Source organism: Bubalus kerabau, chromosome 10 (genome assembly GCF_029407905.1).
Source record: "Bubalus kerabau isolate K-KA32 ecotype Philippines breed swamp buffalo chromosome 10, PCC_UOA_SB_1v2, whole genome shotgun sequence".
Classification (NCBI taxonomy): Eukaryota; Metazoa; Chordata; class Mammalia; order Artiodactyla; family Bovidae; genus Bubalus; species Bubalus kerabau.
Genome location: NC_073633.1, coordinates 16,598,820 through 16,614,460, shown reverse-complemented (window position 1 = coordinate 16,614,460; position 15,641 = coordinate 16,598,820). Strand labels below are relative to the sequence as shown.

General features: G+C 53.3%; 1 protein-coding gene across 1 annotated transcript in view; it reads left to right on the top strand.

Annotated features, from left to right (window-relative positions):
* Positions 1-15,641, top strand: part of IGDCC3 (immunoglobulin superfamily DCC subclass member 3) — a 43,770-nt gene that overhangs the window by 22,318 nt on the left and 5,811 nt on the right. Inside the window, exons 3-6 of the mRNA XM_055536470.1 lie at positions 12,654-12,798; positions 13,162-13,292; positions 13,892-14,029; positions 15,324-15,482. Of these exons, the coding sequence (XP_055392445.1) occupies positions 12,654-12,798; positions 13,162-13,292; positions 13,892-14,029; positions 15,324-15,482 (573 nt within the window). The remainder of the gene's footprint in view (positions 1-12,653; positions 12,799-13,161; positions 13,293-13,891; positions 14,030-15,323; positions 15,483-15,641) is intronic.

Below are 15,641 nucleotides of genomic sequence, written 5' to 3'. Positions count from 1 at the left end.
TAAGGGAAGGCTTTTGAAACCTTCTATAGAAGATTCCCAGAGAAGGCAATGGCACCTCACTCCAGTACTCTTGCCTGGAAAATCCCATGGATGGAGGAACCTGGTGGGCTGCAGTCCATGGGGTCACTAAGAGTCAGAGACGACTGAGCGGCTTCACTTTCACTTTTTACTTTCACGCATTGGAGAAGGAAATGGCAACCCACTCCAGTGTTCTTGCCTGGAGAATCCCAGGGACGGGGGAGCCTGGTGGGCTGCCGTCTCTGGGGTCGCACAGAGTCGGACACAACTGAAATGACTTAGCAGCAGCAGCATAGAAGATTCCTAGGGCTGTGGGAGACCTCTGACAACTAGAGGACAGCAGCAGCGTTCACCAAATAAGTCTACTTCCTAGAGCTGGTGCCCCAGCCAAGAAAATTCATGATCCCCTCATGGAATGCAGGCCTCTCTCCTCCCCCAACAGATAAGGCTTCTCCTGCAGTGTTGCTGCAGAGAAGACAATGGCACCCCACTCCAGCACTCTTGCCTGGAAAATTCCATGGATGGAGGAGCCTGGTGGGCTGCAGTCCATGGGGTCGCTAAGAGTCGGACAGGACTGAGCGCCTTCACTTTCACTTTTCACTTTCATGCATTGGAGAAGGAAATGGCAACCCACTCCAGTGTTCTTGCCTGGAGAATCCCAGGGACGGGGGAGCCTGGTGGGCTGCCGTCTCTGGGGTCGCACAGAGTCGGACACGACTGAAGCAACTTACCACCAGCAGCACTGTTGCTGAGGTGGATTGTCTGCAGGTCTTAAACAATCATGGTTCAGAATTGAGCCGCCAGAGATTCTGTAGAATCATGAGAGGTAAATACAGCATCAGATCAAGGTTTGAGAAGAGGAGTCCTTTCATGGGAGGAGAGAGACCATTTCACCTAGTATTGTCCCAAAATAGTAATGGTCTGAACCTTACAGATTATCTTGTCTATCCTCCTCCTCTCCCATTTTAAAGATGAGAAAACCAAGATTGAAATGGAAAGGTCACATAAGGAATCTGTGAGAGTCAGACATGATCAGGTCACCCCTCCATTACCTAATGCCTGCTAGATTAGTCCCCTACAAATCCTAATATATGGTTCTGGAAATTTGGGGGCAGTGTCTGTTTTTGTTGAGTTGTCCTCATGGTCACGTGAAAGCAATTTACTTAATAGCTCCAGCCTGCGCCCCCTAGCCAGACGTCCTTCCGGGAGGTGAGGGAGATCCGGTATCCCGACCAGAATCACGGAAGTTAGGATGTCGTGGGCCCCGGGCACGTTTACATAAGGAAGATTGGTGACCCTGACACAGGTGGAGACGTGCAGTCTGTGGAGAGGGGCCCTGCTGGGCCTGGACAGTTTCAAGTCTAAGGCAGAGAGGGATTCCCAAGCTGACTCCCAGCCCCCGACCCTGCACCCTCGGCTGCCGCCTGCAAGCACATGTGTCTCAGAGGCTGTAGCCGGATAGACTTTGTAATCAGCCCAGTTCAACTCGTCCATTTTACAGAGGAGGAAATAAGAGGCCCAGAGAGGGGCTTTGGCTTTATCAAGACCCAGTTATTAAAAGGACTGAGACAGTCACGGCAGCCCTTCTCTTTAACACATTCACCTTCCCTCTCCCTGCCCCACCACCCCCACTCACCCCATGGAAGCCACTGGCCTCTCACAGTGCTTTGTCCTCTTCCTGCAAAACCTGGAAAATAAGTTACTCCTCTGTTTTGTAAGGCCTGACAAGTGACAGGAATAACTCTGCAGGCTCCATCCTTGCAGCTTGGTTTCTTGGTTTGCCGATTTCCACAAGCACGAAAATGCTCGTGGAAGGGCTACCTGGGCACTGGCGTCTGGGTTGTTTATTTACCCGTGTTAATAGAATTTAGGAAACATGTGTGGGCTCAGTGACCATTAGGAGGCTAATAACACTGTCATATCATGGTGCTTATCTGCATTAGTTATGCTCTGTGAAACCTACCTCAAACCCTGGGGGAATTCAGTTAAAGTGAAGCCTGCTATGTCATGGGTGTCTCTGAATGCACGTAGGCATGATACTTTTTTTTTTTTTGGTGTAATACTTTTAAGGGTCTAGGATGTCATGTACTTCTGTGATTTTCTGTGCCATTGTTCAAAGGTATGGTCAGTCATGTTTGAGAAGCATTTGAATGTGTGTGTCTCACAGCTGTGATGCAAGGAAAGAGCATGGGTTAGAACATTTTACGTTCAAATGCCTGCTGTGGCATCATTAAATGTTAATGTGTGAGCATCATTATTAAATGACTATGTGACCTTGGGTAAGTTACTTAACCTCTCTGTGCATCAGAAGGGCTAATAATCCCTGCCTCTCAGGGTTATACTGACATAATATCTTAGCTTTGCCCATCAGTGGCTTCTGCAGGTTTCTGTTTTTCAGGGTCACAGGACTATGATCATACCTAAGATTCTGGCTCTGGTGTTTTAACCTTTCTAGAAGATTGGGTGGAAAGTCTAAAGACAGGGTCTGTGGGAGGAGGGAATTTGCCCCAGGGTGCCAGGACATCCTCTTGACTCGTTAGCGATCAGTAAGTATCTGTTGAATGAATGCTCAGAGTTGATTTAGTGGGTGTGCTATGTAAATATAGGACAGATGACTGTATTTCCCAGCCCAAGACACACCCTCTGACTCATTGCCTGATATATGGGATGAAAAATAGAGCAAAATATTTGAAGTTGGGACTGCTTATGAAAACCTAGCATGGAGTGGGTAGGGTGGTCTCATGGGAGAGTGGTTCTCTTCGCCTTTCCCTTCCCGCGTGTAGGGGCCGCACTGACAGCAGGTGAACACACCGACCTACTGGCTCACCCAGGATGCCACGTCGGGCAGGGCCTCACCCGTGTCCCACAGCACACTCCGCCAGACACCTTTACACCCTTCGTGGTGGGCTGGAGGTAGGGGAGGGATGGGGAGCCCACTGCTTGATGTGGAGGAAGAACCGGAGCCTCCGAATTATGGGCTGAATAATTGCAAGGAGGCCTTTGAGAGGTTTTATGCTCTTTGGCAGTAAAAGCCCAGCCCAGAGACTGCACAGAGCCCGACTGCCTCCCCTGCAGCTGTGCCTTGGGTCTTCCTGTCCATTGGAATCAAAGATCAGGCCATAAAGGTTCGATGCTCACCAGCCTACAGTGGGCCGACAACTGGATGCAGGGACTTTCCCAAGCTGAGTCTGGCCCCCCACTGTCCCCCACTCCTCCCATTTGTCAGAGGTGGCTGCCAGGAGGCAGGGGAGAGACGTGGATTTATGGCTGCTGACTTGAAAGACAAAGTTGCCTTTTGTGTTAGAATTGGGGCCAGGGGAGTGGTGAGCTGGTGGTGGTGTGGGAGGGTGGGAGGGAGGGTCTGGGGTTCAGGGGCCTAAGGCAGGGGGTAAGGGGCTTGAGGAGGGGGACAAAAGGATCCAGAGGCTTCTCAGAGCAGGGTCACCAGGCAAAGGCCCAGATGAATCAATCACCCCCAGCAAAGCTGAGCAGGGCCTCTGAACCATTGCAGTCTTCTGGGGCTGTTTGTAAGCCCCAGACACCATCCACCCACACCCATCCACCCAAACCCCACACAGAGCACCATCCCCCCCAAAACAAAAACAAAAACACCATACTCCCTGGATTCAAAACCTAATTCAACTCTCAGACTTCCCTTTGGAGGCCCAGGGAAGTAAATACAGGTCTTCGGAGTTCATACTTTGCTCCATCCCAAATGTCAACAGCCAATCAATGTGGGTGCTCTTCCCTAACAGAGCCAGTCATGGGCAAGGCGGGGACCCAGATACTGGGGAGACTGACAGAGGGTTAGGAAGGGTGAACCTGGGCCAGAGAAGCCTGATGACAAAACCAATATCCCATGGGGACTGTGGCAAACTGCCAGCCTCCCCAGGACTCAGGACTCTCTGCCATCACCTCCCTCCTTCCCATTCACAGGTAGAGATAGGACATTTACAAGTGCTTTGTGGAGTTTAAAGGGCACGTGAGGTGGGACTTGGCTGGCCTCCTTACCCTCCAGGGTCACTGCCTGGTGGGTCTGGGTGGAGCCCGGAGTAGCTGTAGGGTGCCGGAGTTCAGCAGGTGCTTTAACTGCACCTCGGAGAGCCACATCCATCCCCCGGAATGAGCCTGGCCAATAAAGGCATGAGTTTATGGGCTTCATAAACATTTTACTAGAGAAGTCAAGGCCTCAATTACCCAATGGCTTCTTCCAACTGACAGCTCGCCTATTAGAGCCTTTGTGAAGCCCCCAGGCAGAAGTGAAATAGAAGCCAAGTTTGGTTTATACCCCGCTGCCCCCTTCCCCCTGCACTGACCCTCTCACCATTCAAGCCTTGCAAATTCTATCTTTACTCACTTTTTCAGAGCCTCTACCGCTAACTCTCTGAGCCTTTGCCTGTCCGTGAGAATATGGCTACTGTCTTGGAGGAGATGGCTACCAACCCCCAATCCTACCGTGCTCTACCATAACCTCAGTACCTGTTTTTTTTTTTCCTTAATTTTCTCGGCTGTGCTGTGCAGCATATGGAATCCTAGTTCCCTAGCCAGGGATTGAGCCCAAGCCCCTTGCATTGTAAGCACAGAGTCTTAACCACTGGTTCACCAAGGAAGTCCCATAACGTCTCAGCATCTTTTAACTCAATTCCTGTTTTCCCTCAACAGTAGGTAGCAAGCTTTTGCTATTTTCTGAGGACTGTGCCAAGTACTTTACAAACAGGTCTCATTGATTCCCCCCCAGTGCAGCGGCTCTAATGACATGAACTATTATCAACCCTATTTTTATTAATATAAGTGAGAAAATAGAGGTTCTGAGAGACTAAGTAACTCACTCAATGTCACAGAGCTGAGAGTGGTGGTGTTGAGTTTTGTACCCAGTTCTGTCTCATTCCAGAGCCTGTACCCTTAACCTCTTCACTGGACCATTGCCTCAAAATGCTCTTAGCAAGTATTCCCCCACCAGGAGCAGAAATCTTGCTGTGTGAGGCCTTCCTGCCATGCAGAGATGCAATCAAACATGGGCCTTGTCAGCAGTCTCTGAATCCATGTGGCCCGGAGAGGGGGGATCTGGCAGGGGCAAAGCTGGGCTAATGATGACGATACAGAAAAAGGGAGGGGCTCTCCGGTGGGGTAGCAGGAGAGAGGAAACGATGCAGAAGGCAGCTGTGGGTCTGAGGCTTTGCCTTGGGTGTGGGGCAGTGCTCTCCAGCAGGGTTTTCTGTGACAACAGAAGTATTTTATTGGTGTTGTCCCATAAGGTAGCCTGGAGCCACTTGTGGCTGCTGAACACTTGAAAGGCAGTTAGTGAGTCAGAGGAACCGAATTTGTAGTTTAATTTTAAGTGACCACATGTGACTAGTGGCTACCATATTGGATAGCACAGGGATGGCCACTACAGATGATGGCTGAAATCTGCTCCAAGTCCCCAGTGGTGTAAGGCTCTGTGGGTTCAGAGTGTTGCCCATGGTCTTCAGGCTCAAGACACCTGAACGTCACTCATCATCACAAGTGACTGAAGGAGTTAAGGGTATTTCCTCTCAGTGGGCTTCCCCAGTGGCTCAGAAGGTAAAGAATCTGCCTGCAATGTGGGAGACCCGGGTTCAGTCCCTACGTTGGGAGGATCCCCTGGAGAAGTGAACCAAAACCCACTCCAGTATTCTTGCCTGGAGAATCTCATGGACAAAGGAGCCTGGCGGGCTACATTCCATGGGGTCACAAAGCCTCGAACATAACCGAGCAACTTTCACTCGCTCCTCTCAGAAGGTGTTTCTCGGGAAACACCCCGGACCTCAAGTATTTGAAGGTCTGTTACATGAAGAATTGAACTGTGCCTTCTAGAGCAGCAATGTCCAGTGGGAGTATAACAGAAACCACATAGATAATTTTAAATTTTCTAATAGTCACATATATTTTTAAAAAAGAAACAGGGAGGTTAATTTTAATAAAATACTTTATTTTACTTAATATATACAAAGTATTATTATTCCAGCACAAAATCATTACTTTTAAATTTTTTATAACTTTTTGATATTTTTGGACTGTCTTTAAAAATCCAAACTATTATCGTTTCAACTTCATCGGTATTTAAAATTATTAGCTATTATTATCAATTAAAGTTATTATTTTTCCAACTTTTTAATTGTGGTAAAATACACGTAACATAAAATTTACTGTCTTGACCATTTTTAAAAAAATATTTATTTATTTAGCTGTGCTGGGTCTTAGTCGTGGCATGTGGGATCTAGTTCCCTGACCAGAGATTGAACCCAGGCCCCCTGCATTGGGAGCCAGGAGTCTTAGCCACCGAACCACCAGGGAAGGCCCTACCTTAACCATTTTTAAGTGTGCAGTTCAGTGGCATTGCTGCTGCTGCTGCTGCTAAGTCGATTCAGTCGTGTCCAACTCTGTGCGACCCCATAGATGGCAGCCCACCAGGCTCCTCCGTCCCTGGGAGTCTCCAAGTACCTTCATATTATTATGCAAACCACCACCACCATCCATCTCTGGAATTCTTTTGCTCTCCCAAATGTGAATCTCTGTTCCCATTAAATAGTAATTCCTTTAACCTCTCCCCCCATCAGCCTGTGGCAACTTCCATTCTACTTTCTATCTCTATGAATTGACTGCTCTAGGTACCTCATATAAGTGGAATCATGCAGTACTTGTCTTTTTGTGACTGGCTTATTTCACTTAGCATAATGTCCTCAAAGTTCATCCACGCTGTGGCATGTGTCAGAATTTCCTTCTGTCTTAAGGCTGAGTAACATTCCATTGTGGGCTTCCCTGGTGGCTCAGTGGTAAAGAATCTGCCTGCGTGCCAATGCAGGAGACACAGGTTCTATCCCTGGGTCGGGACGATTCCGTGGAGGAGGAAATGGCAACCCACTCCAGTATTCTTGCCTGGGAAATCCCATGGACAGAGGATTCTGGCGGGCTACAGTCCACGGGGTTGCAAAAGAGTCAGGCACGACTTCATGACTAACAACAACGATATCCCATTGTATAAACATGTTTCGTTTATCCTTTCATCTGTTGATGATTACCTGAACTTCTCTCACATTTTAGCTATTGTAAATAAGGCTGCTTTGAACGTGGATGTAGAGATACTTCTTTGAGACCTGTAATTCTCTGGGGTAGATACCCAGAGGTGGAATTGCTGGGTCATATGGTAGTTCTGTTTTTAAGTTTTTATTTATTTATGTATTTATTTTTGGCAGTGCTGGGTCTTCGTGGCCGCACTCGGGCTTTCTCTAGCTGTGGTGGGCGGGCTTCTCGTTGTGGTGGCTTCTCTTGTGGAGCATGGGCTCTAGTCAGGGGGGGTTCAGTATTTCCTGCAGACAGGCCCAGGAGTTGTGGCCCACGGGCTTAGTTGTCCCATGGCATGTTGGATCTTCCCAGACCAGGGTCCCTGCGTTGGCAGACAGATTCTTAACCACTGGACCACCAGGGAAGTCCTCTCTTTTTAAGTGTTTGAGGAACGCCCTCACTGTTCTTGCTAGCACCAGTTAGCATTCCTACCAACAGTCCACAACGATTCCACTTTTCCCCCAGGCTTGCCAACTCTTGTTATTTTCTGTTATTTCTTGCTGTTGCTTTGATCGTAGCCATCCCAATAGGTGTGAGGTGGCATCTCATTATGGTTTTGACTTGCGTTTCTCTAATGCTCAGTGTCTTTTAGTTTGTACTAAATCTTTGAACTCCAGTGTGTATTTTAAAGGTACAGCCCAACTAAATTTGGACTGGTCACATTTCGAGTGCTTAATAGCTAGTTCCTCTATTGGAAAATGAAATTCTCAGGGGGAAAGTTAGGGCATTGGGTGGAAGCATATGGGGTTCAGGCATGTCTCTAGTACAAGGAAAAGTGTTAACATCTGAGCTGCTTGAGGGGCAGCAGGGCATTCAGGATATCCCTGGTCCTTGGCAGGGATGGATCCAAAGAGAGGGACTGGCCTTGATGGCCTTCGGAAGAGTTTGCAGATTGTGGTTGTTCTTCTTGAAGGGCGGTGTGAATGGGGGCAGTCGGTGCCTCAGACCCCCAGTGCCTCCGGCTTCCACAAAGGCTGTGTTTTGAACTCTCCATCCTGGCAAGCCCACTGATCTCTTTGTCATCACACACCAAACAGGAGTCTGGCTGTAGCCGAGAGCTAGAGGCTGGGCCAGGGGGATGCGGCCGGCTTCCTCCCCAGCACTCTGCCCTGACCCTTCCTGCCCCGCAGCGTCCCCCTGGAGCCTGTCTAATCAGATCCAGGCCTGACCTCGCCAGAGGTCCTGGACCAGGAAGAAAGCCCCCTCCCCTCCCTGAGCCACTCTAGATCTGGCTCTCAGGAGAACTCCCCTCCCCTTGGGTGATTTATAGGGGTGTCCAGGAGCCATATCCTGCCTGTTTCTGCTCCCTTCCAGGCTGGTGGCTTGCTGGGCTCTCTCTCTGAACCCTCTTTCCTCATGGCTTGGGTGTACCCATAGCGGAAACAGGGAGTGGCTGGGAGATTCCTTTGCAGACTGTTTGGAGACAAAGGTACTTTCTTCTTTGCTTTTCCACAGTGACCAGCCCCCACAAGCAGACCTCTGTCCACCCTGTCACTCTCTCTGGTCTTCACCCCAGAGGGGCGTCCCAACACGACCCCCTCCCATAACCCAACTTGAAGCAAGGAACCCACAACAGCCCCTACCTGACCAACAGGTGTCAGCAGGAGAATAAAGCATCAGCAGCCACAAGCCACAACACCACTTTCACATCCACCAGCCATGGACACACTGCCACCCACTCTGGCCTCTGTGCAGTGTTTCCAGCCACCACAGTGACCCGTGTCTGCCATTATCTACCACACAGTGGCCTCCAGGATGGCTTGCTCAGGGATCAGGGTTTCCGGAGGTCCAGTCCTCAACCCCTCAGCCCCATGGCTGCCCAGGGACCCTTTCCCAGAGCGAGACACGATCAAGGACTGCTTCCCCTAGCTCCGTGGCCAGCTGTACAAGCCAGTGCAGAACAGACTTGTCAACCCAACACGTCCTACTCTGAGAGATCGGAGATCTAAGTGGCCCCGAGAAACTTTCTCCCCTGACTTCCTAAAGAAGTCAGGAGTGAACTTGGAGTGAGTGGACAATTCCCAGAGACCCCAGCTCAGCTGAGAATAGACAAAAGAAAGTGAAAGTGTTAGTTGCTCAGTCGGGTCGGACTCGTTGCAACACCATGGACTGTAGCCTGCCAGGCTCCTCTGTCTGTGGGATTTCCCAGGCAAGAATACTGAAGTAGGTTGCCATTCCCTTCTCCAGGGGATATTCCCAACCCAGGGATCAAACCCAGGTCTCCTGCATTGCAGGCAGATTCTTTACTGTCCAAGCCACTAGGAAGCAAAGGCCTGTTTATGAAGGTGGCAGGAATCAGAGATGGTAGGCCCTGAGGAGCACCTGTTCACCCCTTCATCTGTGGAGGGGAGGGTGGGTGCTGTTTAAAGCAGCGGAAACAGGGTTCCCACAGATGGGCCATTATGTATACTTTAAGCAACATCACTTTAGAGATGAACTTGTAGCAAAAGCAATAGAATAAAAGGTTAAAGTAAAAGAAAGGGATCCAGCATGGAGTCAGATTTGCTCTTCCTTATTACCCTCTGACACTGCCTGCCCAGGGCCTCACTGTAGTCCCCCAGGACACTGCAGGGATACACGGGGCTGACCCAAGGGTTGAATAGGGGTGGGAGGAAAGGGAGGGAAGAAGGAGCCTCAGATAAAGGGTCCATCCCTCCTATGGCACCACCTGGAGCACACCGTGTGGCCAACTGGGCTCGAGGGGTGGGATTTAGGAACCGTCTCTGGGGCTCGCCGCAACTTGCAGCACAGTGGTAACTCCCAACCAGTGAGAAAAGGCTCGTCTCACCTGCAGTCCACTCTGGGGTCACCTGTCCTTGGAGAGTGGAAAAGTTGCTGGAAAACTAAGGGACACCCCAGCACAGGGCTTAGGGCGTGGAACTTCTGATTTGGGGCTGGTAGAGCCACCAACAGGGCCTGGGCCTCAGTTTCCCCTTCCTAAAGTAAATGGGTTGGCTTGCGATGAGTGGTTTTCAAGCACTTTTCAAAACAAAGCTACCTTTCCAAGGAGATGTTTGGCAGAACGGCAGTTAGGTGAAGCTGATAGAGGGGTTCATCAAGGGGCTGCTCTGAGGGAGCAGAGCAGCCCTCCTGGGTGGGGAGGGGCCCTGGCTGCCTGCCAGGGGCCCTGGGGACCTTTCAGACTCGTGTACAGTGAAGAGATGAGCAGACCGACTCCTTAACTACTCCTTAACTACCGCGTTTCCTGCTCCAGCATTCCTCTCCAGCAGGGCATTCAAGCCGGGCTTTGTCATTGTTTAGTTTTAGGGGGAGGAAGAAGCTTAGAAGCCAAACTTTGTCTATCCCCAGTGCCCTGAGGAGAAGGAGTCCCTTCCCTGGTATCTCTCCCCAGGCCAGCTCCTAGCTCTCTGTACCTCCAGGGAGCCCAGAATGGGGGCTGGAAACACAAAAGGATTCGGTTCCTTAATGAGGAGGCATCTGTAGTCTGCAGAGCCATTAGTCCCCGCCCCAATCCCCTGGGGGACTGCAGGCTCTCTCCAGCTGGAGTGGGGGGGTGGGTGGGGGGAGATGGGGGGTGGCAGCCAGCTCCCCAGCTCCTGAGTGGGTCGGGCCGGGTTGTGGGGGCACAGAAAGCTGACCCAGGAGACTGGGTGCCCTCTCCACTCCCTAGGCCTGCCTCCAACCCTGCCCTCCTGGAGGCTGAGGCCTGGAAGCAGTAGAGGGGTCCCACTGGTGTGTCTGCCCCCTCCCCTGAACCTCTGGGCTGACCTGCAGGCTCTTGGCCAAACACAGCCTTTGGCCTGAGATGGGGTAGGCTGACCTCACGGTGCTCCCTGGGGATCATTTCACCAAGCCTGATGGGGACACCAGCTGGGCACTTGCCCCTATCCCCTTCCCCTAGGGACCAAGGTGCCCTTTGTAAGGGCTATATCTACCTGGGGACATGTGTGATGGATTACCTACACAGAAGCCACAGAAGCGGAACCATACACCAGCCACAGAAGCTGAGGGATACAAACCTCCATTCACATCCAGCCTCAGACCCTCACACCACACCACACACACACACACACACAGCCCCGTCCTCCCGCACACACAGCCCTGCACACATGTGCAAGGAGGCGCTCACACCCATCAGCCGCACTCCCAGGAGGGCCTGAAAGAGGAGGAGGCAAGGCTGGGGATTTTTATGCATGTTTATATTTAATGAACCACATGCAAATGAGACAGAGAACGTGCCACAAAAGAGTCAGCCCCCAGAGACTCTGGCAAGAAGGGCACAAAGGCTTGGCCTTTCTGAGCTGCCCTGGAGTCCTGCACAGGTTGGAGGATTGAGGGGGTCTGACATGGGGTGTGCCCGCCTGCAACCAGGGAGCTGGGAGCCGGAGCTGGGACAAGCTCCAGGGTCCCTGCTGCTGTGGGGGAGGGCTCCTTCTGGGAGGGGACAACTGTCCCCATTGATGGAGTGTTGGAGGGGAGGGGCTGCCTGCCTGGACAGATGGTGAGCCGCCTTCCCGCACTTGAAGCAAAGTGGATTTTAATGAAATCACAGCCCTGGTGCTGAAACTGGGAAGCCGCGTGGGAGGGGCCCCTTCCCGGGGCTTTACAGGTTGGGGAGTGGGGATGGCTGGGAATGAGGGTGAGCAGGGACACTTAACCAGCTGAAAATGGAGTGGGGGGAGGCGGGTGGCCTACGGCCCCTCTCATGATCAGCCCCTCTCATGATCAGCCCCTCTCATGATCAGCGCTCAAGCAGTTAGTTCAGATCCCCGAAAGGTGGGGAGGCAGCCCCTGAATATTTATGACACATTGAAATGTAGATTGGTGGGTCTGACAGTCTTCTGGGAGGCTTGTCACCTTCGATGGATATACTACCCTCTTGGAGTACGTTGAGAAGCTGCAGAAGAATTGGGGATAAAGGGATGATGATGAAGGGCAAAGAAAGCCACTGGGCTCTGGTCACCAGGGTCTAAGGACCTGCTGGGTGACACTGGCCTAGTCACTTCCCCTCTCTGGACCTGTTTCCTATTCTGTAAAATGTGCAGCCTAATATTTAGCACCTGCATACTTTAGCCGGGGGGGGGGGGGGGGCTTCCCTGGGGGCTCAGCGGTAAAGAATCCATCTGCCAATGCAGGAGACTTGGGTTCAATCCGTGGGTCGGGACTATCCCCTGGAGAAGGAAATGGCAACCCACTCCAATATTCTTGCCTGGGAAATCTGTAGCCCTCCAGGCTCCTCTGTCCATGAGGCTCACAAAAAGTTGGACATGACTTGCAACTGAACAACAACCACCTAAGGGGGAGTTTATAAAAAATAAATCCAAAAGCAGCTGTAAAAGTGGGGAGCAGGCCCTGGGAGCAAGGCTTTCTATGACTGGCCTCTGTGGGTCCACAGTCCACCGTTTCCGAATTCGCCCATACCTTTCTCAGAGTGTCCCAGCCAGGCCTATGCTGTGCCTTTGGGGGAGATGTTCCCACAGGTAGGTGGCAGGGTAAGCGCTGCTGTGCGATCTGAGGCCCCCACGCCCTCTCCCGTCCCGCTGCTCCTCAGCAGGGTGCCTCCCCACGCACACCTCCTTTTCTTTCTCCAGCCATGGCAGACTTCCACGTGCATCCCCAGGCCACCGTGGGCGAGGAGGGCGGTGTGGCCCGCTTCCAGTGCCAAATCCACGGGCTCCCCAAACCCCTCATCACCTGGGAGAAGAACAGGGTCCCCATTGACACCGACAATGAGAGGTGAGCCCTGGGTGGGCATGACCGGGAGGCTCATGGTATGACCAGGAGGCAGGCCCAAGTCCACTGTCTGGGCCTTGAAGAAGGCCTGCCTGCAGCCTCCGGGCTGGTATTCCTGTAACTTTGTTAAGACTGAGTATCTGTGTGGCTTGTGGGCCCAGATGCAATACTTGAGTCAGTGAGAAGATGAGTGTGTGGTTGTTTGTTGCTGAGGCTGGAATTGCAGGTGCGTCCACCAGTGAGAGTCCCAGAGTGTGTCTGCGGTGACGAAAGTGAGACTGGCTGGGTGGTGGACTGTATCCGTGATGCTGAGTGTCCTTGGGCCAGTGGTGCTGTGCTTGTGGTTGACCGTGCCCCCCACCACAGGTACACGCTGCTGCCCAAGGGAGTCCTGCAGATCACAGGCCTTCGAGCTGAGGACAGCGGCGTCTTCCACTGTGTGGCCTCAAACATCGCCAGTGTCCGGGTCAGCCACGGGGCCAGGCTCACCGTGACAGGTGCGGGCCTCTGCCCTGTTGCATTCTTCCCCCCACCACCACATCACCCTCCCTTCAGTGGAGCCCCAGGGCCTGGACTGCCGAGTGTGTACCGAGCACCTTCTGAGCACCTAGCTCTGTGCTCCTCCTCCCGAGGAGGGCGCAGGGACCCCGAGGAGGGTGCAGGGACCCCGAGGAGGGCGCAGGGACCTCGAGGAGGGCGCAGGGACCTCGAGGAGGGCGCAGGGACCCTGAGGAGGGCGTAGGGACCCCAAGGAGGGCGCAGGGACCTTGAGGAGGGCGCAGGGACCCCGAGGAGGGTTTAGGGACCCCGAGGTCCCTCGCTAGCTCAGTTCTCTTGGAGGAAGCCCACCCTCTGCTTCTAGGTGTTTGGGTGGGGGTGGCTGTCCCACCGCGAGAGGCCGTGACCGGAGAGATGAGTGTGATAATGTCCAGGGACGGCTAGCATCTCCTCTCTCCACCCACCGTACCTGGTTTGGGGCTGCAACTTGTCTCCCACCCTCCATGGCCTGAGCTGTGTATGCGGGTACGGGAGGAGTGTGGTGAGGAGGTGGGAAGGGTCCCAGCTACAGTGGGGCAATGTGGCATCTTCCTCCCAGGCTCGGGCTCTGGGGCCTACAAGGAGCCTACGATCCTCGTGGGGCCTGAGAACCTCACCCTGACTGTGCACCAGACCGCCGTGCTCGAGTGTGTCGCCACGGGCAACCCGCGCCCCATTGTGTCCTGGAGCCGCCTGGGTGAGCCCCATCCTGCAGCCCCCGCCTCTCCCAACCCTGGGAGGGCCAGTCTCTTCTCCCAGTGCTGGGGGGAACTTGGAATCCTGTTTATTCTCCGTGGGGGTCCGCTTTCTCGAGTCCTAGGGAGGGGGTGGTTTCCCTCTCCTTGGCAGGACCAGGGAGGTCCGCCTGCCCACTGCATTCTCCCTCCCCCAGTGTAGATGGCTTAGCTCCCCGGGTTACCTCGTCCAGTCCTCCTCCAGTCCTGTGCCAGCTCCCCTCCTCCATGCTCCGCTCACCCTTGGCCTCACCATTGGGGCCTCCAGAACCTCTCTGCAGCTCTCAGCACCCCTAGTCGCTTCCTCTCCGGTTCATCTCTGTCCTCTACACCCAGGCCATCTTCCCCAGCGATGCAATCCCAAACCTCTCATAATCTCAGCCGGTTGTCACACCCTCTCTGAGCGCCCGAGTCTCTAGCCTGGTCCCCTAAATCCCCAGCCTAAATCCCCAGGCAGCTGAAGGAGAGAAATGAAAGGGTGCAGATGGGCCCACATTGTCTGAGTGGAGAGGTCACTGGGGGAAGGAAAGTCTGGAGGGGACGGGTGGGGTCGCATTCACCAGGAGACTGCACTGCATTGTAGCAGCTGAGTGACGGGGAAGGAGGGGGCAGCAGGCAGGATAATGGAGTAGATTTCACCACTTCAGAGGCTGAATGGGGAGCTGTCTCCTCGCATTCTGACTGTGCTAATCTGATCCTGGGTGGGGGGAGAACCCAGGGCCTGGGAGAGGCTGAAAAGAGTGGCCTCACCATCAGGAGAAGCCCATAGGCCCGGTAAAGACCATCTGGGAGAGCATTTCCCAAAGCGTGATCTGCAAGGGGAAGGAATGGCTTGGTGGTCTAGCACCTTTGGGAAACAGAGTTAACCAGATGCCTTGGCTGCGGGACTTGTCAGAGCCCTGATATTAATGGGCATTGGGATAGTGAAGGAGCAGAATGGATATTTGATCAAGGAACTTTGCTCAGGAGAGACAAATCAGGCTGGGAAATGTCCACGTAAGACCTTACTTTCCTGTTTGAGAAACTAGGAGGAAGGGACTTGAAGGTCACCAGAGAGGCGGTGACAAGGCTAGGATTAGGACCCAGTTCCCTCCTGCCAGGGCAGGAGTTTGCTGTGCTGCCCCTGCCCCCTCCAGCATGCCGTGATGCTTGGAGAGAAGAGTCAGAGGCAAAGACAGGGGCTCCCTGGAGGACTGATGGCGGTCAAGTTGGGACGTTCCTGGACACCTCCCTCCCTGACCCTCCCTTCCTCTTTAGATGGCCGCCCCATTGGGGTGGAGGGCATCCAGGTGCTGGGCACGGGGAACCTCATCATCTCAGACGTAACTGTGCAGCACTCAGGCGTCTACGTCTGTGCAGCCAACAGGCCCGGCACCCGGGTGCGGAGAACAGCCCAGGGCCGGCTGGTGGTGCAAGGTACGGACTCCCCTCCCGACCCAACGCCGCCCCGCGCTGCCCCTCCACCCGCCCCATCCTGCCCAAGCCCAGGGCCTGATACTTGCCCATGTGCCTATCCTCACCCTAACCTTCCCCTGCCCCTCTCCAGGGCCCCAGCCCTGCCGAAGACAGCAGCTG